We start from the raw sequence: 27,736 nt of genomic DNA, 5'->3' as shown, positions 1-27,736 counted from the left end.
CTTAAACCTCCACCCTCAATGACTCTTGCTTCCACACAAAACAAACACACCAAACCACATCCACCCACCTGTGGTCAACCACTGTGGAGGAGCCTGAAGATGAAGTAGGATCATGAGACTACAGCACGAGTGTGTGCGTGCATACACACAAAATGCACGCGCACACACACACACACTCCCCACACAGCCATTACCACTTGAGAGGTCAATGAGGCCTTTTCAAAGCACTCAGCTACAGCCTTTCAACACTACACTACATAAAGCAGCACTGCTAAGAGAGAAAGACATTTATGACATTGGGCAGATGCCCTTATCCACAGCAACTTATACATTTATCAGACTGACCGTATATGGGAAAGGAACCCATCATCTCAGTGTTATCGGTACTCCACACAACCTGTTCACCTACAGACGCACACTATGCATTATGAAGTTATAACATGGTGTGTATAAACAATCTTACATTAGAATTACATGCTAAGGTATTATATAATATCGATGTCTGTCAATCTGTATAGTCATTTATTTGTATGCAAGTCTTTGTACAAACACACAGTTTTACAAATGTTATAAAAACAATGCAGGCCAAATACAATCATATATTTTAGGGACAAGAATCTTACGTGTGTGATAATTACCTAGAAACAAACAAAATAAAAACAGCTAAACTGCACATGTAGAAGTGTATGATACTTTCTCTCTCACACACACACACACACCCAGTTTTGGGTCATTGTTGGCAGTGTAGGTCGTCTGTGCTGGCGTCTCCGGGAGGGAATAGCTTGATGGTAAAAAAGTTGGGGTGAGTGTTTACTGAGCGTCTCACGGATGGGAGGGGAGGGGCCGTCTCTTCAATCTTTCAGTACAGTGCGTTTATCCTGGCACAGCCTGTGTGTGTGGACCCAGCACAGGAACACACTTCCAGCCTGAAATTACACACACCATCAACAGCAGACATTTACAAAGATAATGTTAAATGTCCATCATCCCCTGCCTGTAGCAATATTTAGCAGCTAAAGCATGGCAAAAGAAAACAAGACATGAAAAGAGTTTTGCTGATCATTGGCGATGTTAGCATCTCTGAATCAAGAAGAACAACCATACAGCTAGGAGGTGTTTCTGAAAATGCAGAGCTGGGATCCACTCCCGGTCCAGTAACGGCTGTACCACTGCTGCTCTATGGTCAAGAGGTCAAGGACTGCACAGTTAGATAGTGTTGCTTGGTGGGACAGACGGCTGCGTTCCACTCCAAATTCTAAAGTGATTACTGGCTCAACCTGCACTGGAGAAGGACTCATTAGTCCTCAGAAGCCTGACTGGACAGGTAATGGACAACGCTATTGCTTTATGGTGGCGCTGGGATGCTCCAGAGGACGGTTCCCATACCAGTTTCCAAAATAACATCCGCATGCCCTGTGAACCAGAAGAAAGGTGCAGTATGGGACAGAGAAGTCAACAGGACCAACCTTGGAGAATGCTCGAAGCGTAGCAGCCAGAAGGTTAATCTCAAAGCAAACATTCAAGCACTTCAAGCCCCATCAGTGCCTGGCACCCCTCCGGCATGGCTCAAATGGTACATCCCACCGCCAAGCCTTCTCTCCAAGATTTATTTAGAATACCAAAAGGCATTAGTGCCTCAGACAGTGCTCGACTGTCTCAACTCCGCAAATATTTTGGGCACATTTTGGACAAATATTTGCCAAGGTCCTGGGTACAGTTCCCAGCCACCTCATTCCAATGAACCACAAGAGTAGAGAAATGGGGTGATCAAAGGTCCTTCTGCCTGCACTGGAAAGGGCATTACTACAGACACAAGAGAGCCTACACCCCCCCCCCCCCCCCCCCCCCCCCCACCGTCAATCATGGAGCACCAGCATTTGAGGCATGGGGACCCCTCAAATCATCACAGCTATTACAGTCCATCACGTAGATCACGTAAACCAGGTCTTTGTATCCTGGGCACTCTATCATGAAAGCAAAACTACATATGGCATTAACGGTCCAGTTTTACAGTATGAAAAGATCACATACATGGTTATCTGACACCATTATATCGATGCTCCACTGAAACGATTATAATTGGCTTGACCTCATTAGGGAAACTAACTTCCCCCCAGGTTTGCTGTATCAGCAGGTCCAGTTATATACAGGTCGGGTTAGGGCACATAAGTCCTGCCACTATAAAACCTCTTATGTTCAAAGCTAAAACAATAACCATCTTAAGGTCTAAAGAGGTGATTTATAGTAGGCCCAGCAACAGTGTCCAAGTGTTTGTCCCTGCAATGTCTCCTTTATCCCCAGAAATAGCTACAATAACTCCGAAACCGAGCAAACCTTGCCCAAAGGGGATTACAACCAAGCATACTGGATTCTTCCCCTTTGGGACTGGACTTTGCCACTTCTGACTGACAAGCTTCACAACAGCTCAAAGCTCTATGAGGATGTCAGCCATGTTAGTATGTACACTAGAGAGGCTAAGCAGTTGGAAATGGTGCTGCGACATTCCCGAAAAACCTCAGAATGCATTAAAAAACTTCACAAAAACCTCTTGTGAAGATACTATCATCACCACACAATATTTTCTCTCATTAGCCAGTGTGATCTCATCAGAATTCCTGGCCTTAAGAGCTCCTATAAAAGAACTATTTTCCCCTACGATACAGAGATGAACTTGTTCTTTAAGACACTAGCTTACCGCCAAAAGGCCAGAATTCGAAGTGTTTAGTCTGCTGGCAAATTTAATTCAACGGTGCACAGCAGCTAGGCCTGTTCTATGAGCCAAAACAATGCAAAAAGCGCCATCCTCTTCAAAATAACAGGTACACGGAGGAAGGCAACTGTCTTGATGCGGCTAGTGGTTCCAAACGAACAGGCTTTGGACTTATGGGAAGGGATTGAGGAAGTCGTTGGGGAGTGGGGTGGGGGCTGTTGGTGGGGGCGGAAGGTGCAACGGGTCACCCCACCAGCACTGCCCCACAGAGCAGAGACTGTGGGGGTGCTCAGACAGTTTCTAAATGTTTAGTCTCGCGAATTTTCACTCTAATACTTCTCCATGCCTTCAGCGCCAGATCAAATACTCGCTCAGCAAACGCACTCATGCGCCCTCCTTGGGAGCCACAAATGAGAAATGCCATTTATAACAGAACAGGCTCGCAACTCCACGTTCAAAGTACATCATATTTCAACAGCATGGTTAAGTGAAAGATCAAAATGTACGTAATTTTGCCCTTAGTCCAAATGGAGCTGTGACTGGTTAATCAGTTGTGCCCTGCAGCAGTGAGGATAATACAAATAAACTGAAAACAAACCTTGTATCCACCAGTAGGTGCAATCTTGAAACCTTGAATTAAAACTCAACAGAAAACAGGGTTACCTACAAGATTGTTGTTTGGGAGTATGATGGTATGTGGATATCTGTTTATATTTGATTATTTGGTCCTTTCCTGATCTATGCCTTGAAGAACGGTATTAACTAAATGTCAAAGAGTATTATTCAAGGGAGTGTTAAATAACCAGATTTCTTTTTAGCTATGATAACATTGTTTCTAATTTCAGGTTTCTTACTCGTGAGGGGCTTTTACACAAAACAGACATCCGTTTCGCTCTTTGGACCCAATAGCAGAGCTCTGTGGCCTGTTTGCAAAAGTTCTTGGTGTAACATTAATATTCCCAGCAGCTTTATGGTGGGACTCAAACGGCTTCAAAGGCGAACTAACCGGCGTCCCACGTGTTCTGAACGAACCGCAACATGACCACATGCGGTATCCATCCACCCGCGCCATCCACAACCTCCAACCCCCACGCCGTACAGCTGCCAGATACCAATTCACGGTCACACCTACGGTGCTCAGCCAGTCTGATGTGACCTGTGCCAGGCTCCAGGGTAACATTTCTGTTGTTTGGCGGCGAGATTTGAGTCGAACATCAAGTAACGCTGTCAGGCCAGCTCTCGAGGCCTGGGCGTTCGCTTTCGTATTTGGGGCTGAATCCGGAACGACAGCTGGACCCTGAGAAGCTGGTATCCTGCTTCGCTCTCACACCGAGGCGGCTGACTCTTCCGTACGCCGCCTGGTTAGGGTTGGCATGCTCACAGTCACTTGTGGCATACTTCAGACACACTGGAATTGAGCTGCTTTTGCTAACATACTTTTATGGTGCTTTCTTTGGCCGCAGACATCCAAACCCACAAAACAGGCCAACATCAGCGCAGAGGACAGACGGCCTTCTTGATGATGGTCTCTGTCAAGTACCACTGTGCTCTTGCCTTGCTGGTTTATACCCTGCATGGGGTACCATCAGGATATCCTATCAGACACCACACTGACTCCTAGTGGTAATAACTGGCTCAGCACTGGATGGGAGTGTGCGAATAACTCCAAACTGTGGTTTGGAATTCCCTGGTGATTTCCATCAAAGTCCTTGAATAATATAACAATAAAGCACAAGAGTGCAAATGACTGTGGTTGAAATCACTGAATAGTTCTGAACAGGCTGAGGTTGAATTCTGATATAGGTCTGGTTTCACACCATGACCCGTCGCCCTCCACAGAATTGCAAATGGAAGTAAACAGCTTAGAAACATAAAACCTTTGCAACTGGGCGAACACAGCTAGAACCCGAAAGTCTGCTTCCCCGCCCGTTTCTACACGGAACCACCCTAAAACGAGGGTTCAGTGGAAACCAGCCTCAGATCACGCACCTCGACCGGCAGGGCCAGTGTGGCCCCTCCCCTCCACCTTTGGGCCTGTGAAGGGGCTAGGTGGAACCGCCCGGCAATCGTGGGCCACACTTCCCACAGCTGCCGGGGGTGGATGGGGGGGTTAGGAATGTGCAGTGTCTTCCTGGCTCAGGGCAGTAAACAGTATTCCTCCCTCAGGCTGTGTGTGGACAGAATCTACATTACTTATACCAACTAAGGACAGGAGTATCTGCGGAACTTGAGCTGCACTATATCAGCGTGCAAGCACGCACTCAAAACAGTCGAATATTCAGATGTGAGAGAGGGAGTCTCCTTGAGTGTAATTATGAGAGAGAAGCCAAAATATCTGAGATTAGTTTTAAAACTCACTTAGGAGGTTAGCACTGTGGCAAGCAGAAGATATCCTGACACTAATGACACCAGGATGGCATTTGTAGACCCAACACAAAGAAACACTTTAACCTCAAAAAGTCTAAACTCAAACAAACCTTCCATCAGCTTTCCTTTCATAGGATTCCACAGAATAAAAATGTCTGGCTCTCGTCAGACTTTTTAAAATCACCTCCAAGGTCCACAAACACCTGAACCTTCAAGGCCACAGGAGGCGAAGGTTCACCCCACGGACTTCCGCTCTCCAGCGTCCGTCCAAACACCACGGCCCGGGGGGGGATGGATCAGGCCAGGTGCTACAGCGTCCTCTACAGCCTCCTTTGTGATTTTTAGGCCCTATCCAAGGTCATCTGGGACAAAGTCTCCCAGGACGCCTGCAACACAAGCGTCCCATCAACACCTCATCCACACGGCCCGGCGGCAAACACAGCGGCCGACCGCCGTAACGGCGAAGGAGGAGCGACCAGCCCCGTTCTGCACAGGCAGCCTTCGCCATCCGTTAGGAGCTGCTCGTAAATCGGCCACACACCCGTGTGTTTGTGAGCACTGGCGCAAACACCTCTGCTTTCATAACCATAATGAACAGATGGGTTTTTCTTATTATTATCAACAGCCACAGAGAATGAGGACAAACTTTGTTATACTATAGAATATTATAGTTTTATCCAAGCAAAAAAAATGTGTATGTGTGTATGAGAGACAATTGTAGTGAATTGAATTCAAAATTGTAGTGAGTTGCAGACAAACTTAGTGTACTTCACAATCACTCTGAATATATCTACATCACAATTGTAATCTTGGAATGTTCGTCATTCTCTCTCTCTCTCACACACACTCACAATATATATCAGCATATAAATAATATATGATGCAAATGAAAAGTTAATGTAATGGTTGTTTTCAAATTGCAGGATTTTTTCAGGAATACAATCTCCTCCTTACTGATAGTTACTGAGCAAATCTATGCTACTGAGAAACAGACGAATGTGAAACCACAGTGAGCAAAAACACTCAAATTATGCCAAATCGAGTGGTCTGCAAACTACCACGTGCCTTAAAAAAGAAGCACCGAGTTCTTTTTCACCTCAGCACTCAAGTGCTCCATGTCGTGGAATTCGTACGAATCCACTTGCTTCCCTTTTTGGACGGTCTCTCACCTCAGTAACGACGTCTGCCTGGTCGCCAGATGTCCGCGCTTGCAGGAAAGGCCGAGACACGAAGCAGATGGTGGCGCGCGTGTGTGCAACACCTCACATCACACACAGTGGAGTAACACTCTCTGCTGGTGGACCAGACATCCTCAGCCAGCCGGCACAGGAGGGTCAGAGGCCTGCTTGGCCAGCGGAGACCCTTGGCAGCTGCCCATCAGGCTGTCCTGACAGGCCAGGACACGTACAGACATGGTGGGCGAAAGCCTACTCACCCACTCATCTAAAGGTCATTAAACGTGGCAGAGGCTCGGCTCACGTGTGGGATGTCGAGACATCGTTTCTCTTCAGGAATCTCAGAGGGCCGACATTTTCAGCAAATAATCTTACAGACACATGCATGATGTTGAATATTTTAAGTTGTATATACATGTGATTACTGGAGCCTCCAAATCACTCTTTAATTAAACGAGTCATTAGAAATGTGGGAATACAGGAATCTGGTGTGGATCTGGTTGTACATCAAGCTGGTATTTACACTACGTGGACATGCAGTCTTACGCCACCACTGAGCAAGAACAAGTCTGGAAAACATTACTGTTGGGAATTTAAACCCAATTTTGTGAAAGTGTTAGCCATTTCACTACCAATCTTTCCAGACCCAACAGAAACGTTGACTTAAGCTGGATCCACTCACCTAATAAAATCACAGAGGACTTGATTGTGTTTACCGGGATCTCTCTGATCTCCGTCTCGCTATAGTTCTGGCTCACCGCCTCCCTTGTCGTCCCTCTACTGATGTTTAAAGGACAGTACTGGATTATCTGTTTGAACAGTGTGTGCATTTAAACCACTTCTGCTGTGCATTATCCATCAAAGGCAGAAGGGAAATCGGAGAACGGAAAAGTACTTGGACGAGCACATGCAGTCCAGAGGACACGCAAGCCAGAGCAACCGTAGTCAACCATGGTGAGATTCTGCTCACCTTCACCTCGGTGTGATGACAGGCAGCAGCATACACACACACACACATACAACTTATTATGAGAGATGAACTGGAGCAATTTCTCGATACAGAAACCAGAGCACACGCTCAATCCTTCAGGGCCCAGTGCAGGGCCAGGAACCTTGTCACCCAGAAGGGTGGAGAGGTTGGTCGGTGGTGAGGCGTGGCCGGTTCACCGTGGTTGCTGGGATGGCGTTTACGACAACGGCAGCCCTCTAAGGCTGCATTTAGACGCGTGTTGATTCAGAGTGTCTTTTGAAAGCGTCTCTCCACGGACTGCAAGGGTCATGGCCGCATAGCCGCTGAGCAACAACATTTATTCACGCCGAGACGAAAACGGAAAGACAGCAACATTAACCACCACGTGACATGAGCCGACACAAGCAGAGGAAGCAACAACGTCGGAGACAAAACCTCACACAGCACCACAAATCCTCGGAAGGCTGAGCAAACAGCACATTTCGCACAGTCAGGAAAAAACGTCCGCGCAAGCTTCGAACGGACGTGAAGTCCCTCGTGAAATTTCTGCAAAACCTAATATAGCCACAAGAGGGGAGTAAATGAACGAAGTTTAGGTGGAAATGTCACCCAGTTTGTGCACATTGATTTTTATCTAAACTTTTTTCCATAAGTTATTGTGTATGTGAGAGACATTCAAAATTGTAGTGAAGTTCACAGAGTCATTTTGAATACATCTACATCACTCACTACAGTACAGTTACTGCAATCTTCCTCACACAAAACACAGCATATTAACCATATACGAGTTTTATTTGGAAATATAATTTCTTTCTGACTGATACAGTTATTGAGCAAATCTATGCTACTGAGAAACAGACCAATGTGAAACCACAGCGAGCCAAGACACTTAAATGAGGCCATGGCTGCGTTCTGAATCGAGTGATCTGCAAACTACCATGTGCCTTAAAAAAATAAGCATAAAGTTCTTTTTCAACTCAACACTAAAGTGCGCCACGCCATAGAATTGTGAACTCATATTCTTCCCTTTTCCCTCAATAACCCAATATAGCCTCAAGAGTGGAGTGAATGAACGAAGTTTGGTGGAAATATCAGGCAGTTTCTACACCATCGTTTTTTTACTGACCCTTAATGGCAGTGATGGTTCACACTCACACTGTAGTAAATGCTCAAATTCGTCGTTCTACACAGAATGCATGCAGATGATGAGCTGACCTTGGTGAAGGTGTGCAGCTGGTGTTAAGCATCGCTGGCACTCATCTCCTCCTGGAACTGACCGTCTTCTGAGGGACCACGGCTGGCAGGCTCTGTTTCATTAAGGCGATCCTTTTTGAACGGCGAAGGGGCCCTGACTCACTCTCTGAAGGCATCACTCTCTTTGGAGAGGGCAGAGCTTTCGAGGGTTTGGCTGCCTCGTGGGCATTTTCTGGTCTTCGGGGTACTGTTGACTCCTGAGAGAACAGAGCAGAACCCAAGGGTTGTTCTGTAGCTTCTGCTTGGTGACTATTGTGGTACTGTGAAGGATGCCCTGAACTGAACCACAGAAAGGTGGCAAAACACAGTGTTACCATCTACCGTTTGGAAAAATTTGCACACAACCTCACCTTGGCAATGGTGAGGTCCTTCGGGATTTTTTCATTTGGAGCTTCATTCTTCACGGATTTTTCCTTTGGGGCTTTTCCCCTTGGGGCATTTCCCTTTGGGGCATTTCCCTTTGGGGCCTTCGAGATGGCTGAAGCTGTATGGGAATTAGCCATTTTGGGAGACTTTGGGACTTTCCCGAGTGCTTCGGCTGCCTTTGAGGCTTCCTATCAGAGAAGACAACAAAACAAAATGCCCAGCATAGAGGACAGCTATACAGATATGATTATATATAAAGTAATTCCATTTAAAATTCTAAACTGAAGACCAGGATATGGAAAAAACTACAAAAAGTAAAAAAACTACAAAACACAGTGCAGAGCAGCGACCCCTGGGACTACCATTTGCACATTTTGCTTTGTAAGTCCTTTCATACCATCTGGGCACATCTGATGAGAGGAGAAAACGCATTCCATGTACGATGAAGATAATAGTATGTCAGTATGCATTAAAAGTTGCATCTCACTTGCCTTTGCCTGCTTCTGCAATTTCTCCTTTGGGTTCTCTTCCTTTTGGGCTTTTGGGGCGGCTGATGTTCCTTGGGCTTTAACCGTTCTAGGGGCCCTGCGGGCTTTCTCCTGTGGTCGAGGCACCTTCGAGGGTTTCTAAAGGACATAATTGTTGTGACCATTTGTTTATATTGGCAAAGTACATCTCTGAAACCAGGAATTATGTTGAGAGATGTTTTGATAAATCTGCTTCCCACACCCTTATAGACTAGTTGTATAGACTAATGTCCAATATTTCATGAAAGATGACAGCAGTGTGGAGTATGTTTGGACTCCTGTCATAACCAGTATGAATGAATCCTTCAGAGATGGAGCTTAAGAAGACACTTTAAACAAATCCACTAAAACTACTAAAAAGCTGCTGACCCACCAAACCACATTTAAAACCTTGAAAAATGTTTGCAATTCTTGAGAAAAAGTGGGAACACAGATTAAATTCTCATTTAAGACGAGGTGTGTGCGTGTGCATGGTTTAAGCCCACAGTGAGATGTCTGTACTCTTAATTAGGTTAAGACTCTCCACACTGGACAGACCTCCTTCTGAGACAGCTGGACCTGTAACTCCGACAGCCTCACTTTCAGGGCCTTAATGTGTTCCTGACAAGAAAAGAAAAGTGAAATTGTGATTTTCTTAATTCAACGTATGGAATGGGCCTCCTCTCAGCTTCCATTTTCTGATTTCTCTCCTCCGAAGTGCAGAATTCAACTCTAATGCTAACCACCTGGATCGAAGCAAATCACGTTTACAAAAGTGACCAACGTACCTGGTTGGATGATGTTTGAAGGCAGTGTGATGTGATTGGAGGCTCCAACCCATCACTAACCATAGGCAACCACCTGAGCCAGTCAATAACAGCTAATTCAAGGACACCGATGCATTGGGTCAGAAACCAAGGGGGCTATTGTAATAAAATGCAGAGACTTGCAAAAAGAAAATCTTTTAATAGATTATCAGGGACTACAACTCAGTGTGTGGGTGCGTGTTTAATGTTTGATTACAGCCGTTAAATGTATGGTGTGCATATGTAATTGTGTTGTGAAGTTGTTTTTGGAGAGAGATGGTGTGACCCGGAGGGGGGAGGAGCCTATGTATTAAAATGCGCTGACTCGAACCCGGTTTGGGGGGGGGGGCGCAGGCAGTAAGTGGCCACAGGCAGTAAGCATCAGGCTAATTTTGTGGTGATGAGGGACATTCACATCGCAGCAATGTGTACACCAAATTGGTCAACCACATTTGAACCGAGTGGAAAGTTTGTGGACAAATACCGTTTATTTAAGGAGCGCGACTGTAACCACACAACAAAAAAGTCCCATTGGTTATGGAGATTCATGTGAACACTCAACCGTACCTAAGCTCCAGGGCTGTGGTCAGCTCGGTGCAGACAGCCTGCTGCACGTCGGCCAGCTGCACCCGCGACAGCAACCTCCTGTCTACGACCGCGCCCTCCAGAGCTCCGCCCTCCACAACCCCGCCCTCCATGGCCCCGCCCTCGACAGAGCTGCAGCAGGAGCTCACAGGACGGAGTGTGCCACAACACCACGCCGTTAAACACCGCACCACACCGCGAGAAGTGCAGCCGCCAAGCCGTTTATGCTAACGACACCAGACACGTTAGTTTACGGCGGTTTATATAAGATTACATACTTCGTAAATGCCTGAGTCTAAATCCAAAAGATAATACAGAAAAGGGTGTGACTACCTTAAAGGCACACTCAGACAGGAAGTGGTCGTGTCAGGCAGGGCCGAACAAGGTGACATCACCTCACCTCAGAGAGCTCTGTCTGGAGCTTGTCTCGGGAGGCCTTGGCCAGCTCCAGGCACTGAGTCTCATTCCTCAGACTCTTCTCCACTTCACGCTGCTCTTGCTGGAAAAAGAATAAGACCTTAATCTTTCCTGTGGGAACAGCAGGAAACACGATTGGCCTCATGCTGATTGGTTATTTAGCAGTTCAACTGCATTAGCCCACTGGTTCTCGGCATCGGCCCTAAACACAATACACGTTTTTTGATCTAATACACCAAATTAAATTATCTGGTGATATTTAAGCTCTTCCTAGTTGATACAGCAAGGTAAATCTGAAATCAGAAACCTAGCAAAAAATGTATTGACAAATTTTTCTTTTTTTGCCAAGGATTCTAATTAAGCCTAATGAGTATTTGATGGATTGTGTGGGAATTTCCTTTTAAAAATGCTAACAGACACACAATAAAAATAATTCGTTTTAACGTTTAGGTTTCAATGAAGCCAAGTTGCATTTCATCTGGGAAAAAAACATACAGACTTATCATAATACTGCTCATTCAGGGTGTGTGCTGTTGGGAGGACTGGTAAAATACTATCATGTGTAGTGCATCAAAGTCCTATGATGACTATGAAGTCTACGAAGATCTTATCCCTACAGGAGCTGGTGTCATATAGGAATCTTATCAAGATTCCTTATCAAGTGTGACTTACAAACACCATCATAGGGAGTTTTTCCTTGCCACTGTCACCTTTGGCTTGCTCATTAGGGATCTGGATTGTAAAGCTGTTTGTAGCAAAATATGTGTTGTAAAAAGTGTTATATAAATAAATTTGATTTTGACTTTGACAAACAGGCTGTCATCTACTCATAGAATGTATCCTAGCCCGTACAGTAGGTTAGATTCAAATATACTGCAGAAAACTGCAGAAATACAGGAATCACTGATACCTAGAAGTGCAAAAAAAAAAACAAAAAAAAAACATAAGCTCTATATCAGACAATAATAACAAACAATACCAGACAATAAGTGCTGGAGTTTCAATTACTCAACAGTAGTGTGAAATTTCATAGGTGCGAATCAATGGTCATTTGAACATCCCACGAATAGACGAGGCTTCAGTGTGCGTTGGGGCCCAGCGACGTTCGGACATTCTCCACCAGTTGCTGGTCTTGGCTCCACAGCTAATTGTTTACCTGCAGCTGCTGGACCCGTTTCTTCTGCCACACCTGGCGTACAAACTCCAGGTCTGTCTCTGTCCACTGGTAGCCTTGCATACCCTGGATGAAGGTCTCAGGGTCCATGTCCCCCATCTTTGCTGAACAGCCTAAAACAGCCAATAGCATTATTCTACCTGCCGAACACGTCACAGGAAAACGTCTGAGAATCGACAGCAAGCACCCACGCCATCTGGGTCTGACCCGACACGTTGTCTGAGGCCTAAATGTTAACTTAAGACCTGGATGACCTAAGGTCAAGACAACGCTCAGGTAGTCAACTTTTGCGTGTTTGTGAGAACCATTGTGGTTTGGTGTTTTCTGTGCTCCACAGTACCTGGTTTACCACATCTCCTCAGTTATTACACCGAATCAGGCATGTAAGGGAAAGACCTGATGCTACACGGTGACATGGAGGGCTTGAAATGAAATACAGAGGCTTGGAGCTCCAGCTTACACACACACACAGTGGGTGGAGAATCACCTGATTCTGATGTGGTGTCGAACCTGCGGAATAACTTCCTCTCCTCCTTCACGGGGAGAGACGTAGCATCATCTGGCCTGCTGGAGGCTCTGCTCTGCGTCACTGGCTTACATTAAAATAATAATAATACAGGGATTACGTGGTGCACCTGTCATTAGCAGATGTAGGAACTATACCAGTCGTTTAAAACGCCATGCGTTACAATCGCAGTCTGGCTGGAAGTGCTAACCTTTCAATGTTCCATATCACAATATTAATCACAGGAAGATTTCCCCTTCATTGTTCACAAATTATGACTCATTTTGATACTTGGGCCGTGTTATTGGACACTACTTTTCATTGTGTAACGCGGGTCTTAAACTGAATGCTCCCCTTCCCTAAAATGTAATTACTGGGATTTTCCTGAAGATTGTTATTTGAAAAACGGTTGATATTTGCAGACAGAAGCGAATCTCGTCCCCATGTTCGTGTGAAGAATTAAGAAACGTGTGTATAACGACTTAAGTCAGCGTGTGGGTTAGGCCTATACCTTCACATCGTCCTCATCCTTGATGAAAGGTTTCACAGTCGTGTCACCTGCTTGGTTTGGTTCATGGATTATTGTAGTGTGCAGGTTCTTCGATGGAGGAGTTCGCTGTAGTTGTCGTCCCACCGGGATGATGTTTAAACGTTTGTTCTCCAATTGGGCTGAAAGTGGTTGACTGGCCGACTTCGTACCAGTAACCTGTTTGGTGCGTTTCCCTCTGCTCTTTGAAGCCATGTCGCCAGATACTTAAGCGTTTGGGATTTAAACTTGAACTTACGCTCAAATGACCAGCTGGTTTAACCGGAGCGTGGCGAATGCTGCCGGGCTACGTAGTGCAGGTCAGTTGTGAACGGAAGAGATCACCTCCAGACTTCGCCCTGGTGTCGATAAACAAACGCGTAAACCCATTTTATTTGTTGTTGTTTTATGTTGTTTAACCGAAAGACCAGTCTGGTATAGCGAGTAGCCCAAACTAACCCTGTTAATTCACGTAATTTCACGTAAATGTATATTTATTTTGCAGAGGTCACATTAACATTATTTTCTCTTTCTGCAGTCATGAGCTGATTGTAAGGCTCAGATGGGTAGCATTTTTTTTCTTTTTTATTGCTGTAATCAATTTAACATGCAAATAACAAGAGGATACAGACAAAATGCCACACAAAAGTTTTATGTATTTATTTATTAAGCTAATTTCTCATAACGGCCACAGAAAATTCTTTAGAATTTCTAGTTCTTCTACTTCCAGTTGTTTATAAGTTCTTCCACTAGATGGCGCCCAGCACCATAATATCCTCTCTTACGGTACCTGTTCAGTGTTCACCAGTGGCTCACTAACCTACATCAGAAAACAGTGGTCGATGCTTCCCATTTATTTAAGTCCCATAGTTTGTAGAAACATTTACAGTCTATTATACAAAATGTTCAACCTTCAGTCACCCCATACCCTACGATTCTTCTAAAGTTTATTCAAATGGATGCCTTGATAAATGAAAGGGCTCACGTCGGATATCTTAGATTATGTCAGATGAATCGTACAGCAGATGAATCGTACAGCTGATGAATGGTATATTTCAATGCTGAAGGGGATGCATCAGGAGCTGGTGGCTCCACAATATCATCCAATCAGTTCCTGATGCAGTATCGTCAACATGAGAGAACTCCTTTCTTAAAAATCAACCATCAATTCATTAAGAACTCAGACAGACAGACAGAAGGTGCAGCTGCAATGAAAAAAGGATTTTTTTTACAGAATGTAAAAAAAACAACAACAACACTTCAAACAGATGCTGACCCAACAGCACAGAAGGCAAAGGGCAAGGCCCAGTACGGGCTCCACCTATCCCAGCAGCCTCTCTGCAGGAGTGGGTGGTGTCTGAGTGCGGTGGGCGGAGATGCTGTGCTTGGTGCAACCCCAGCGGCACCTGTGAGACGTGCCCATGCACTCACAGTTGCCAGCTGAGATTATACCAGAGTTCAGCCTCGCAGTTCCTCGGTTCGACCACCAGGGGGAGAGATCGCTCCTCATTTAGCACGGCCTCCTGGTCAAGTATAGGATTCACGCTGCTGGGGACTCCTGGGTGAGGAAACGAGACCGACCGCCCAACCCCTACAGGTGAATGTGAGCCGCTGTAGCCGTGTCACAGTTGCCTGCAGAGATTAAGCAGGAAGTCCTATGTGTGTCCCGACGTGTGCGCCATCTCCGTCACTGTGTGTGTGTGTGTGTGTGTGTGTGTGTGTGTGTGTGTGTGTGTGTGTGTGTGTGTTGGGGGAGAGAGTGAGAGAGAGAGAAGCCAATAACAACTGGAGGGTGCCATACACAAGCCCATCTCTAATCTGGTGTCCCCCATGTGTGTGAAAGAGGCACTGCAGTATCACCCAGCTATAGGGCGTCTCTCTGAGGCATCTGGTGTGCGTTCCCCTCCCATCAGTCCTGCTAAAGACACACACACACACACACACACACACACACACACACACACACACACACACACACACACACACACAGCCAGCCCCTGATCCTCCACCCACCAGTTGCCATGGCAAACACAGAAGAACTCATGGCCGTATTGTCCAAGTGTCCGCTGAGCTTGTCCCAGTACCCCCCACACACCTCCGGACACGGCCAAGAGGGGCGGAGAGAGAGAGAGAGAGAGAGAGAGAGAGAGAGAGAGAAGGATCAGAATGACAGGAAGAGAGGGAACAGGAAGGGAGGAGAAGAGAGGAGTGAAGAGAGGGAGGGGAGAAGGGGAGAATGAGTGTCAGACTCTACCATGCATGACTGGCCAGGTCTTCCAGCCCCTGCCGAAGGCCTTACACAAAGCAGAAGAATTTGAAGACTTTTAGCAAAGTCAGACACACTAGCACGCAAGGAGCTATAATCAATTATAACCACATTTCTCACAAAACATGTAATGAGGTTCAGGTACACAAGTGTTGTCTTTTGATAGAACTACTGCTGTTTACTTTGGTGGTTTTTATTATGTCTGATCTGTGTCAGAACCGTCTTGGGCCAGTTCACAATCAGTTCACAAATATAAGCGTGCTGTGAACAAACTCTGTACAAGGTGTGCACACTACTCAGTTTTTGTATATTTTTATATTTATTAATTTTTTATAATGAATAAATATGTTATGTATGTATCTAGCTGTTAATGTATTGGTTGATTTTATTTATTCAGATAAATATAATATTATACCCATTTCTAATATAAAATTTATAGAATTTGATCATTATATGAATATATGTGTCCTTCCGTGACTGTCCTTAAATTCTCTAAACAGCTCTAAAATTAAATGTTAAAGTACTGTTGACGTGTTTTTTTTTTTAATAGTCCAGCTATAATAACATAATTTGTTGTTTAAACCATTGATCACTAGGATTATGCAAGTAAGGTCCTGTGTATTTAAAATAAATATTATGTATTTTTTTCTAAAAGAAACATTAGTACTTGGCAATACCTTTGCTATATCTGTTGAGTAATTAAAAAATCTACAGTTAAATAAAAAGTGACCTTTACACCGAGGAATTCCAGAAAGCTTTCCATGGTTCAAGGCTACATAGTTATATGTGCACACACACACACACACACACACACACACACACACACACACACACACACACACACACACCCACACACACCAGCTTCCCTCCCTCTTCTATTATTTTCCATGTCATTCTCATCTCTGTTCTTCTGCGTGGAAAACAGAGGTGGGACGTCGGGTGTGAGGAGTAACCGCTTTTCTGTATCGCAACCGTGTAGGCTATGTGAGAGTCGAGGAAGGCCACGCCCCCCTGGGTAGCCGAGCGGGCGGAGGGCGGGGCTGAGGGCGGGGCTGTTGTTAGGACTAAGTCAGCAGGGCCCTATCGGCTAGGTGGCTTCAAGGTTGGGGATGCTTGTGGGACTTTTCCAAACAGTCCTTTCCTTGACAGGCCACACCCCCAGGGCTCGGCAGCCGCCCTGCGGACTTAAACAGAGCTGACACTCCTCTTTGTGGCGGTACTGAAGGTGTGGATGCTTTCTCTGCGGGGTGGCGGTGGGCAAGACAATGGGAACTGTGGAATGGCTTCGTCCTTGATGGTTTCTGTACCGGACCCCTCCCTGCTGACACATTGTCTGGGACACAATAAGAGTCCTGGCCCGGTCCGGAGGAGAAGCACTAACCTCCTTCCCAGAACTCTCCACAAGTTTTGATTTTCTTTGTAATTGGACTAATAGTCAAACAGTGTTTCTTTCTCTCTGTCACACACACACTCACACACACACCTCTTACATTATAGTTACATCAGTTTAATCTATTTTGTGTCACCACATGACCACACCTAGTTTCCAGAACTCTTTCTTATATCATCAGAACATTAAGTAGTTCTGTATCCGCTCCATTGAGTAGTTCCATACGGTTTGGGGAACTTTTATATTATTGCAAAAATACACATCTGTTCTGTTGCAGCCATTTTCTCAGATCCTGATCGGATAACAGGATAAAGTTTCATCAACTCAGTCTGTAGTAACTTAAAGAAAGACAAGAACCGACTCGGCTAATGCATACGGGGCAGATGGAGAGGTATAAAGTGTCACCAAAATGGTGGACCCCGATGTAAGGCTTGCTGATGCGGAGAATCACTCCCATGCTGGACAGCCGGGGCTTCTGGGACGCTTGTCATCTGACGGCGAATCGTTGTGGACTGGCTGGTGAACGCGTGGTTACTCCGCCAGTGGAATCTACACGTGGAAGATTCGATGTGGACCAGGCACCACGACGCTGAACGGGTTGGGATGAAGTGTGCGTGCCTGTGATCCCGGGTGACTTCCAGCTCGGAGCCACTGTCACCCCTGCCTGGAGGGGGGTGCTGGCCCCAGCTGTCTCCCATAACTGAATCACACACAAACACACACACTCACACACACACATGGCCTCTGTGTGTCCTGAGGACACCATGTGTGAAGAGGTCCTGGGCATCATCTTCACCACGCTGGGGAGGCTCATCACCTGACCTGCCTCCGGGGATCGACCTCCCTGATACCCTCCCAGGTCACTGTCCCCTTTAACCCAGCCGCCCCTGTAGCCTGCTGTCCTCTGAATAACTGGAAAATTATGGCTCTCTCTGAGAGAGGGAGAGAGAGAGAGAGGGAGAGAGAGAGTAGGTGTGTAGACCAGAGCCTACACAGTGTCTCCAGGCTATGGCTGCTTCTCATATCCAGAGTAACTTCCGTACATTTATTGGTGTGATTATATTTATACCAGGTTAGCTACAGTTGTGACCCGGAGTATGTCTGTCGATATATGGTGACGGGAAACAGAAAGCCCACCACTGAACTGTAGTGGATGTAGTACATCGTTACGTTAACCGCTTCAGGTGATTGCTTTGATGTTTGTTTGTTTTATAATCAGAGCCATGGCAACACTAGATCCACTTTCCGAGCTCTGGAACACCGAGCTGCGTGTCCGGATGTCCTTGTTGCGCTGTGGTTCGGAGAGCAACGCTGGAACCTGTTCGCCGCACGGACTGCCGGTCAGGTTTTTTTAAATGTGTTGGGAACGCAGCAGGAGATAAAAAGACTAGGCGCCGTGGGTTGTCGTGTTCTGCAGAAGATCCTGGTTCCTGCCTCGCCGCAGAAGGGACCCGGCAGAAGCAGACGGCTGGCAAGGTGCCAGCGCTTCAACGAAGCCGTTTTTATGCCCTTTTCTGCTTTGAAAATTCTAAAATCGCTCCATTGCATTTTTGTTAATTGTTTGGGGCGTATGAGGTCATATGGCAGCTCCCTGCACAGGGTTACTCAGACATGTGGCAGCAACTGATCTTCTTCTCAAAACGTGCGTGTGGACGAGGAGTGGAGAGCGTTTCGTTCCTCTGGTCACTAATTAACAGCGTGATGGCCTGCTCTGTTAAAACACACGCCCTTATCAGCAAGACCTGGCCCAGCAGGATGCCTTCCCACACTGCTGCCCTTGTGGTCCACACACACACACACACACACACACACACACACACACGTAAACACACACCTGCACGGTTCCCTCGGTCACACAACCAGGTTCACCAAACTGGTACACACCCTAGTCCTTGCTCCATGAGGGCTGGTGTCAAGCAATTCTCCAGCCTGCCTTTAACTAGGTATGGTGACAAGTCTGTCAACTGGTTGAATCAATGGGACCAGGTTCTGGTTCAAGGGCCCAGATCTGGCATTAAAGGTCTGCACTTTTCAGTACTATTACCACCCTATCGATCCTTAAAAATATCCACTGTGAAACAGCCACTGTAGGGCTCATTTGCACAGAGGTCAGAAGATGAAGGGTTTCTCCTACACAGGGATCAAGCTGTGTGTTGTTCACAGCATTAAAGTAAATGTAGTCGGGCAAAACTGCTTCCTCCTGGACAGGCCAGAACAACTCAGACGTTTGAATTCTCTAGGAAACACAATGGGGGTGACGGTTCCAAACAGGACGGAGGTAAAAGGCCAAATGACGGGGTGACACGGGAGGGGAAGCCAGCCTGCAGCTCCGACCTGGAGGTGCACTCAGGAGCTAATCCACCACTTCGCTTTAGCTAATTCCACGTTCAAGTGGATTAGCTGAATCCAGAATTTGCCAACATACTTGCCACTTTCAACAGCGTTCCTCTCGGTTGGACATGAGACACTGTCCTGTCCCAAATTGGATCAGTTTCCTCATCTGAGACAGACACTCACATTTGAAGATAAAATTGATCCTTCTAGACAAATCAGAAAAAAATTTGAAAAAAGTTAGCGTAAAATGTTGCAAGGTGATGGGACATTCGGAGTAGGGAGTAGAATGATTGCTGACATTTAGAACAACATTCCGACCTCGGAATTTCAAAACATTCCGGATGTCAACTACACGCAGTATCTTGAGGTAACTACAGATGATATAATGTAGCTACATATAATGTAATGTAATTACACATGATGTAATAGAACAAATAACACCAAACCCCCGTACTGAAGGAAAAGGCTGCACATGTTCACAACCGCATTAACGAAACAGGATAGAGTGAACATCACCCCGTCCAGGACATCAAAAGTCAGGACAGTCTCAGGACAGTCTTTCACATCCATGTTAATTGGAATGGACCTTTTTATTTTCTTCTCCGTGAACTTCGTCTTTGGTTCGGTTCATTCTGGCCGCCATGAATACGCCTCATGGGCGTGGTTGCTACGCGGCTGGACCGCAATCTGAAACACAGTGATTGTATGTGCACCCTGGCTCAGCTCACTTCAACGATCGGCCCACACTGCACAATAATGATAGAATTTAATGATTTAGTGATCATTTCAGCTCATCTGTATCTTTCAGATAGGGTGTACATCTCTAATGAATATCTGTGAAGATACGAGACATGGAAGTTTCTGGAAACAGGGCGACGCTGTACGAACGCTATCAAAACAAATTGTAAAAAGTGCTTAAAACCAGGCTGCACCCCAGGCTTTAGAAATATTGTGTATTCCTTTGAGTGACGGCATATGTAGCCCCTTCGTATGCACATGGTTGCTGGTATCTAATCCTCAGAGGCAGAATAGAAACAGCTATTTTGAATTATAGCTCTGATGACCTCTTGCTAATGAATAGCGGTTTGGGTATACAGATTGACACTAAGCTTTAAATTAGATTTCTGTTTTTCGTTGCTTGTTTTATGATCGGATGAACCTCCTTTTCTCTGAAATTCATAATAATATGCACAACCATCTAACACCAGTCTACACACATACACAACGCCCACACACCAGGCCCATTATACAGATGCTGAATCTTTCATACATTTTCATTTAAAATTACCAAAATTTACTCTCAAAAGGGATTAAAGCCAACATCTTGTGTCTATATTTTGAAACGCATATAAATTCTCAGTGTGAAGTCCATAATGTAATGAAGTTCTTTTTATTCCCTGTATAAAGCTAGCCTTAATCAGGGCTAAAAAAGCTTGATTCGGTGCTTTACACATTCACGCAAAGTCACACCATCTTAATAGATTGATTTTGCTCTTCTATTCCAAACTGTGCTGAATTTACCCAAACGAAAAGAGCGATGGGCAGAGATGAGATGTTTGATAAGGAAGAAGCTCATTTTGGCCCAATTGATCGAGCACCTCTCTCTCCGATCTCCTCCAGTATGACCTTGCTCCTTCTGGGGGTAGAACCTATTAACCTCTGACCTCTCGTGACCTCCCTCAATCCTCAAAGCAAAAGGAAGTAACAGTGAAAGATGACCCCCACTCAGGCCTTCTGCTGACCAAATACACACATACTACACACACATACACACACACACACGCACACACACGGATAAAAAAACAGCTTAGGCCTGACAAGACAGACTCCACAAATAATACTATTAAGTAATCAATACTCAGGCCAGTACTGAAGGGGTGAGGGGTGAGCTCACAGCGTTTTCCATTTGAAAAGAAGGAAATGTGTCCACCATGCGCTTCAACACCTATCTCTGCTTAACACACACTCACAAACACACACTCATCCCCAACACACGTCCATCCCAGTCGCGGCCACGTGCCGCTTCGGCCCAAAGCCCAGAGAGTGGAACACGTGGCAGGAATAGGCAACCACAGTTCCCAGTTTGGGCAGGGCAAGCGAAACGGGTCGTTGGCTTTATAACGACGCGCCGTCACCAGGAGACCCTTCCAGGCTTATTATCTGAAGCAGGGAGTGCCAATGTCATGTGTGCATATGAAATATGAGCTCAACCCCCCAATCACCCCCCCCCCCCCCCCAAACCCCAAACCCCCATGTCCACCCCACCCTGCTCTCCTCGCCTCAAGACACTCCAATATCTAAAACAGCAAAGCACGGAGCAGACCCGTAAACCTACCCAGACCGGTCTGGCTCAAAACCCAAATGCTATTTTACGAAAAACACAACAATAAAACACCCCAAAGCAACTGCATCCGCCCGCGTAAGTGTAACGCGGCAGACGAGAAGGCGACCCAACAAGGCTTAGCCTGACGGGCTTGGGTTCAGCACCAGAACATAGGGTGGCCCAGCCATTGGAAGCTTGAAATCAGATGGAAAGGAACCCAGGAAAAAGTAGAAACCCTTACGAAACTAGAAATGAGACCATTTTTGTGGGGTTTAGCCAGTTTTCTGGGGTTTGGCTAGTTTTCTGGGGTTTAGCCTGCCGCACCATGTGTCTCTAGTACGCCTAGTGTACTCCAGTGTCTTACAGCGAGGGAAGAAATGTTACTCTCTCATCGACAATCACGACCACGGCATGCAGTTTAGAGTCTGAAGGCAGGTCATAATCTAGAAGCATGTCATAATCTGGGAGTTGCACATGGGGGAGGACTCAGAGCCATAGTGCTCCTGTTAAAGAGACGTGGTCAGCAGGCAATCTCGTGGCCAATCCCGACTCCGCTTCTTCGGCCCGGCGCTAGCTGTGAATGAAACGGCGCGGAAAACGGAACAGAGTCGCACGACACCCGCGGAACACACGCATATCCGAGGGGCAGAAAGTTATGGGAGGGAAGAGAAAAGAGCGTGGAGCGTAGAACGAAAGCAGATGGAGGTAGAGAGAGGGAGAAAGAGAGAGAGAGAGAGAGAGAGAGAGAGAGAGAGAGAAGGGAAGAGAGGGAGAGAGAGGGAGTACCTCGTGCATCCATTGCAGTGGTCAGTCGCTGGAGAGAGCAGAGGTGTGGCAGCCAAGAGAGGAGGAGAGACACTGCTCACGCCCCGGAGGAGCGGAGGATGAGAGGGAAGGAGGGATGAAAGAAAGAGAGGAGAGGACCATTGGCTTCAGCCCTGCTACTGCTTTCGGCCTCTTCCCACTGGCCGAGAGCAAGGGCAGGGTCTGATTGGTGGGTGGGGGGCCCAGGCCCCTCCCCTTCCTCCTCCCCCTCTCTGCAGCTCTCGCCTGTCAGGCCAAGTTAGTGGAGCGAAAGAGAGACAGTGCTGCCTCGCTCCTCTCCTCCACTCGCATCCCCGCTGAGAGATGGAGCAGCGGGGCAGGCGGGGCAGGTGGAGCAGGAGTTTAGGGAGTGACCACTGGCCCAGAATTACCCCTCCTCAATAACCCCCACCTACTTTCTCTCTCTCTCTCTCTCTCTCTCTCTCTCTCTCTCTCTCTCTCTCTCTCTCTCTCTCTCTCTCTCTCTCTCTCTCTCTCTCTCTCTCTCCCTATCCCGCGTGTTCTCCAACCTACCGTAAAACAAATAAACAACATCCATACAATGTGATACTCAAAGTACACGTGTTTGTATGTGTGTGTGTGTGTGTGTGACAGGAGTGTGAGAGACACTGAGGGTGAGTGAAAGCGTGGCTGTCACGCAGTTACAAAGCTGACTTGAATCCAGATTAGTGCATCACAAAAAAGAGAAAAAATGTAAAGAAGAAGAAGAAAGAGAGGGGGCCATTTTTAAAACAGGAAACAAAAAACCTCCTTTTCACTGCTGTGTTCTGCCCACTCGCTCTCTCTCTCTCTCTCTCTCTCTCTCTCTCTCTCTCTCTCTCTCTCTCTCTCTCTCTCTCCCTCTCTCTCTCCCTCTCTCTCTCTCTCTCTCTCTCTCTCTCTTCCATTCCTCATACAGGACAACTATTGATTTTTTTCCCTTCCATCCCTTTATTCTTTGCTCACACACATAAATGCTGTGAAAAAGAAGCAGAAGGCAAGAAACTAAAGAAACCTGAAGAAACCGGAGAAAAAGAAAAATAGAGAAAACTTAAAAAGCCGGAGACAGAAGCTTGGTAAAGCCAGAGGTGAAGACACGAGAAGAAATGACCCTGACTCTAAACAGCCTCTGGTGTGGTAATCTGTAAACAAGTGACAGCTACTGGCCATTCACTTTTAGCAGAGCACAACTTTAACATCAGATGGTCTAACTAAGGAGGCCTCTGAATTGAGAGAAAGAGTAGACCCCAGGGTTGGAGTGAGGCTGATCAGGGGAGTGGCGATTGTTAGGCTGGCGTGTGCCGGGCGTCCTGGGGGTCACCTCGCTATTTTGGGGCTCAAAAGATGGGGGAGCATTTGCTCGCTGACCCCTGCATCGGTGATATGCAAATGAGCAGCCCTTTCGCAAATGACATCGGCCCATGGCTGCCTGACCCTTCGCCTTCCTCTCCGGAGTCCGGCGACCTCTGACCTCCCTGCCCTCAGGTCCCCAGGGGGAGGTCCTGACCCCCGGAGCTACGGCGTGTGCCGCAGGTCTCAGGAGAGTCAGGACCCGTTGTTATGGAGATGACCTAAGGGAACAGGAAGTCTCTGAGCTGTTACATAACACTTCGAGCCAATCAGAGTCACAAAGTGTTGCCATCTTTGTTTTGATGCTAGGAGGGGCAGAGAAACACAGCAGTGGCGATAACCGATGTCCTACACCTATGAACCCACAGGCCCAAGAAATAAATAAGCAAAAATTAATTCAGCCAATCATAGGCCACTGTCTGCATCTTTGAAAGGCATTCTGGGGCATAGTCCTTCAGCAAAATTGGTCACGGACCGCAAGAGTGCAGGGACAGTTGTGAAGAGTAGAGGTTAATGGGCTCTTCTGCTACTTGAATGTCTCTGCATCTTGAATGAGAGATTCGTTGGGTGGGAGATTTCAATACGTTATTGTGAAGGTGTTGCGTTTTGACAGAAGAGGACATCGCTGCTTGTGCCACTCTGCAGAACGCCTTTTCATCTTTTCTCCCGTTCAAAGGCACCTTGTGCCCGGTGAGCTCTGGTACTCGTCCTGATGCACACACACATCTTACCAGGATGGAGGAGAATTGGACCGGTCCTGTCCCACACGAGCGCTGGGGAAAAGTCAACGACGACGTCCCAGACGTGGTCGCGAAGCCTCGTTTGGGACGTTATCTACCTGCCCCGAATGTGCAGGAGAACTGGATGAGGCCATTAGTAAGGCCCTCCTATTAGACATGCAGGACTAAACCGATTTCTTTAGATTCTGGGCTGCTGGCAAAGTCTCTTCTACAATAATGCTGTGAGAGAAGGAGAAAGAAAAAAAGAGTGTAGTGCATTATGCAGAACAATACAGTAGAAAGAGGGAAGGAGAGAAAGAAAGAGAGAGAGTGGGAAAGGGAGAGAGATTGAAGGGGGGACAACAGAGAGAGAGAGAGGGAGAGCAAGCAAGAGGCAGTGTTTATGGCCCCCCTAACACTGCACATGCAGCAGGGTACAATGGTTTTGGGGGTGGAGGGGGGGATCTCGCCTGCACCATCTGCCATAAAGCTGGAGCGTGTGGGGCGGGGCAGTGATGGGGGAGGGGTGACCCAGGATGTGTTAGCGTGGAGAGAGAGGACGGGGCTGCCCCCACCCTAAATTAGACACGACCCCTCAGAGGCACAGCCCGGAGGAGAGGACCGGGTCCCGATCGCCCTCGGCTGCGCGGGGCAATTAGAGACAGCTAAGCCTCTCGGCACAGAACAGTGCACGAGGGTCTTCTTCTCCTCTCGTCTCCATTTATCTCCTCTCATCTCCCATTGTCTCGTCTCTTCTCCTCTATTTCAATCCCTGGGCTGAAAATTGGTTAAAAAATGGTCGAAGATGTGAGCACCCCCGACCGCTCAAACACACTCACACACATGCTCACACTCTTTAAGAAGACATTCCTGCCCAGCAAACCTGAGACACTTTGATCACATACCAAAAAAAAAAAACAAATAAAAACAACTGACGGTCTAAAATTGAGACTGAATGGTATGTTGTACACAAAACTGCATATTTCTAAATAAATACATGTAATTCAGACTAGTAAGAGTTTTTTGGCACTTTTGACTTTCTTAACTTGGAAAAAAGTAACGTCCACCTTCACTTAACCGTTCCTCAACATCGCCATCTAGTGGATGAAGAACATATGAGCCGTATACAGCTACATGATACCAATGTAACAATAGATGGAGGGACAGATGGATAAAATGTACTGGCATTTTGTGCTTTTAAATTGCAATGATTAACTAGCAGACTATTTTCCAAACTGGTCACAAAATGTTTGTGTAGAGGTAATTCTACTGTATATCACGCTTGCTTACATATAATCTACGCCAAAGCATTGTTTGCTAGGCCATGTTTGAGGAGCACACCTCTAGATCTTAGTGTTTTGTGTTTCAACACACCCTGATTCAGTACACATATATCTGAAAAATATTCCAGGGAGGAAATGCAGTGTACTGTAGTAAAAGATGTAGAGGTAAACAGAATTGCAGTGAAATACAAAGTTTCCAGAAAAGCTGGACATTTCAGACAGAGGTCCTTCATCAGCTGTGCAGGCAAAAGTGTTTCGCTTACACTACATCCTGTAATCTTGACTGTATTTTTTTGATTATATATAAGTTAGTCAAGCAAAATAATGTAATGAATATTAGCAGACAGTCTGACAGTTTGTCACATGGGGCTGTTGTTTGTGTGTGTGTGTGTGTGTGTGTGTGTGTGTGTGTGTGTGTGTGTGTGTGTGTGTGTGTGTGTGTGTGTGTGTGTGTGTGTGCGTGTGTGTATGAGGTGACTGTTTATAGTTTGAGCCCTGTCTTTCAAGCCTGATGTCATTTGGTGCTAGTCAATTACATGCCCTCCTGCTGGGCTCAGATCAGTCCAACTGTCACAACTGACTGGCAGAAAATGAAAATTAGCGTCTGGGGGTCCTCGGTAGAAGTGCCCAAATATGACATATTTTGGACAGTCCACACAGCTGGTTGCTGCTCGGTGGCTCAGTGAACCAATCAAAAACGACCCAAGATAAACTCTCGCTTTGAGGCGAAAACAAGATGGGCTCTCGCTGAAAAGGGGAAAGGGGGGGGGAGAATCCCTGTTAATTGCCTGCAGTAAACATTAGTGACCACAAGAGGGCAGCACATTACAGTTTAACGGCCTGACGACCTTCTCACAACAAAGTCAAACCCAGAAAATGCTCTACAGTTGGATACTTGTTTACCTTTAGTAGCTTACAGGGTCTCCAAGGTCAGGCGAGAAGGAGCAGGGAGGACACGAGAGAACCACGACAAATGGCCGAAACAAAGGGGAGGAAGCGGGGGAGGAACAGAATGAGGAGGAGGAACATTCCACAGGGATGCTTCTACAGGTCTGTGCGGTGGTACCCTTTCACATCAACGTGTAACCATTGAATTACAGGTGTGAATCAGTATATCATCGATTGCCACATTAGAATTAAATGTTAAAGATTTCAGACATTACGGCTGTAGTTAAATGATATCAGATCCACATAATGGTCTGACACTGTGTTCCCTATTTAACTGAATGCTCAGACCACAGGAACACATGCACACACAATCAACTGCAAGCACTGTTATAAAACTACATTAAGAGAACCTGCAGTATCAGACCGATATAGCTAATACTGCTCACCCTACAGTTTCTGCCTTAGAGAGAGAGACTGTTTACTCTCCCTCAGGTTGCTCCATGGACTATTTTGTCATAGTATCATGATAAAATTATGTGCAGCAGTCACTGTAGAAGAAATTAAACCTAAAAAATTGAGGTCACTTTCATCCCCAGTTACAAGTGGTGTTCCCCTGGACTTTTTATTTTATTTTTTTTCACCTTTTATCATATTTTCAGGAAATTCTGTATCTAGTTCCACTTCTGTGCAGACACTACCCAGCTCTGCTTGTCTGCCAAGCCTCGTTCCACTCTTCCCCCAAATTCCCTTTCTCATGCTTGACTGGAAACTAAATCTCGCGTTTGTTATCATCTTCTCAAACGTACGAGTTATAAAACAGAAGTCCTTGTAGTTGTAGGTGATAACTTTAACTAAACCTGACCATTAATAATTCCATTGTTATTCTGTCCCCTCAAGATAAGAGTACTGGTGTCATCTTTGACAGCACATTATAATTTGAAACACATATGAATGATGTTATTCTCTCTGCATATATCCATCTAAGTAATATTAATTGTCTTTATCGGTCACTTACATT

At 46.2% G+C, this 27,736-nt stretch overlaps 1 protein-coding gene across 1 annotated transcript; it reads right to left on the bottom strand.

Moving 5' to 3' along the window:
• Window positions 1-501: 501 nt before the first annotated feature.
• On the bottom strand, window positions 502-13,873 carry LOC143485705 (uncharacterized). The gene is made up of 9 exons (XM_076985238.1): window positions 13,347-13,873; window positions 12,818-12,923; window positions 12,313-12,443; window positions 11,140-11,238; window positions 9,907-9,969; window positions 9,330-9,468; window positions 8,827-9,026; window positions 8,438-8,673; window positions 502-926 (listed from the first exon to the last, which is right to left on the bottom strand). Exons 1-8 carry the CDS (start codon window positions 13,575-13,577, stop codon window positions 8,479-8,481), a joined length of 1,164 nt encoding a protein of 387 aa, XP_076841353.1. The 5' UTR covers window positions 13,578-13,873; the 3' UTR covers window positions 502-926; window positions 8,438-8,478.
• Window positions 13,874-27,736: the final 13,863 nt, after the last annotated feature.

The sequence above is a fragment of the Brachyhypopomus gauderio genome, unplaced genomic scaffold (genome assembly GCF_052324685.1).
Source record: "Brachyhypopomus gauderio isolate BG-103 unplaced genomic scaffold, BGAUD_0.2 sc37, whole genome shotgun sequence".
NCBI lineage: Eukaryota > Metazoa > Chordata > Actinopteri > Gymnotiformes > Hypopomidae > Brachyhypopomus > Brachyhypopomus gauderio.
Note: the sequence above shows the minus strand (reverse complement) of the source record. Positions and strands in the feature narration are given on the sequence as shown.

Excerpts from the sequence above, each read along its gene's own strand:
- LOC143485705 (XM_076985238.1), bottom strand. The coding sequence starts at position 13,577 with ATGGCTTCAAAGAGCAGAGGGAAACGCACCAAACAGGTTACTGGTACG. Across the intron at positions 12,924-13,346 it reads AGGATGAGGACGATGTGAAG|CCAGTGACGCAGAGCAGAGC; the intron begins GTATAGGCCTAA and ends TTTTAATGTAAG. Across the intron at positions 8,674-8,826 it reads AGGACCTCACCATTGCCAAG|GAGTCAACAGTACCCCGAAG; the intron begins GTGAGGTTGTGT and ends CTGTTCTCTCAG.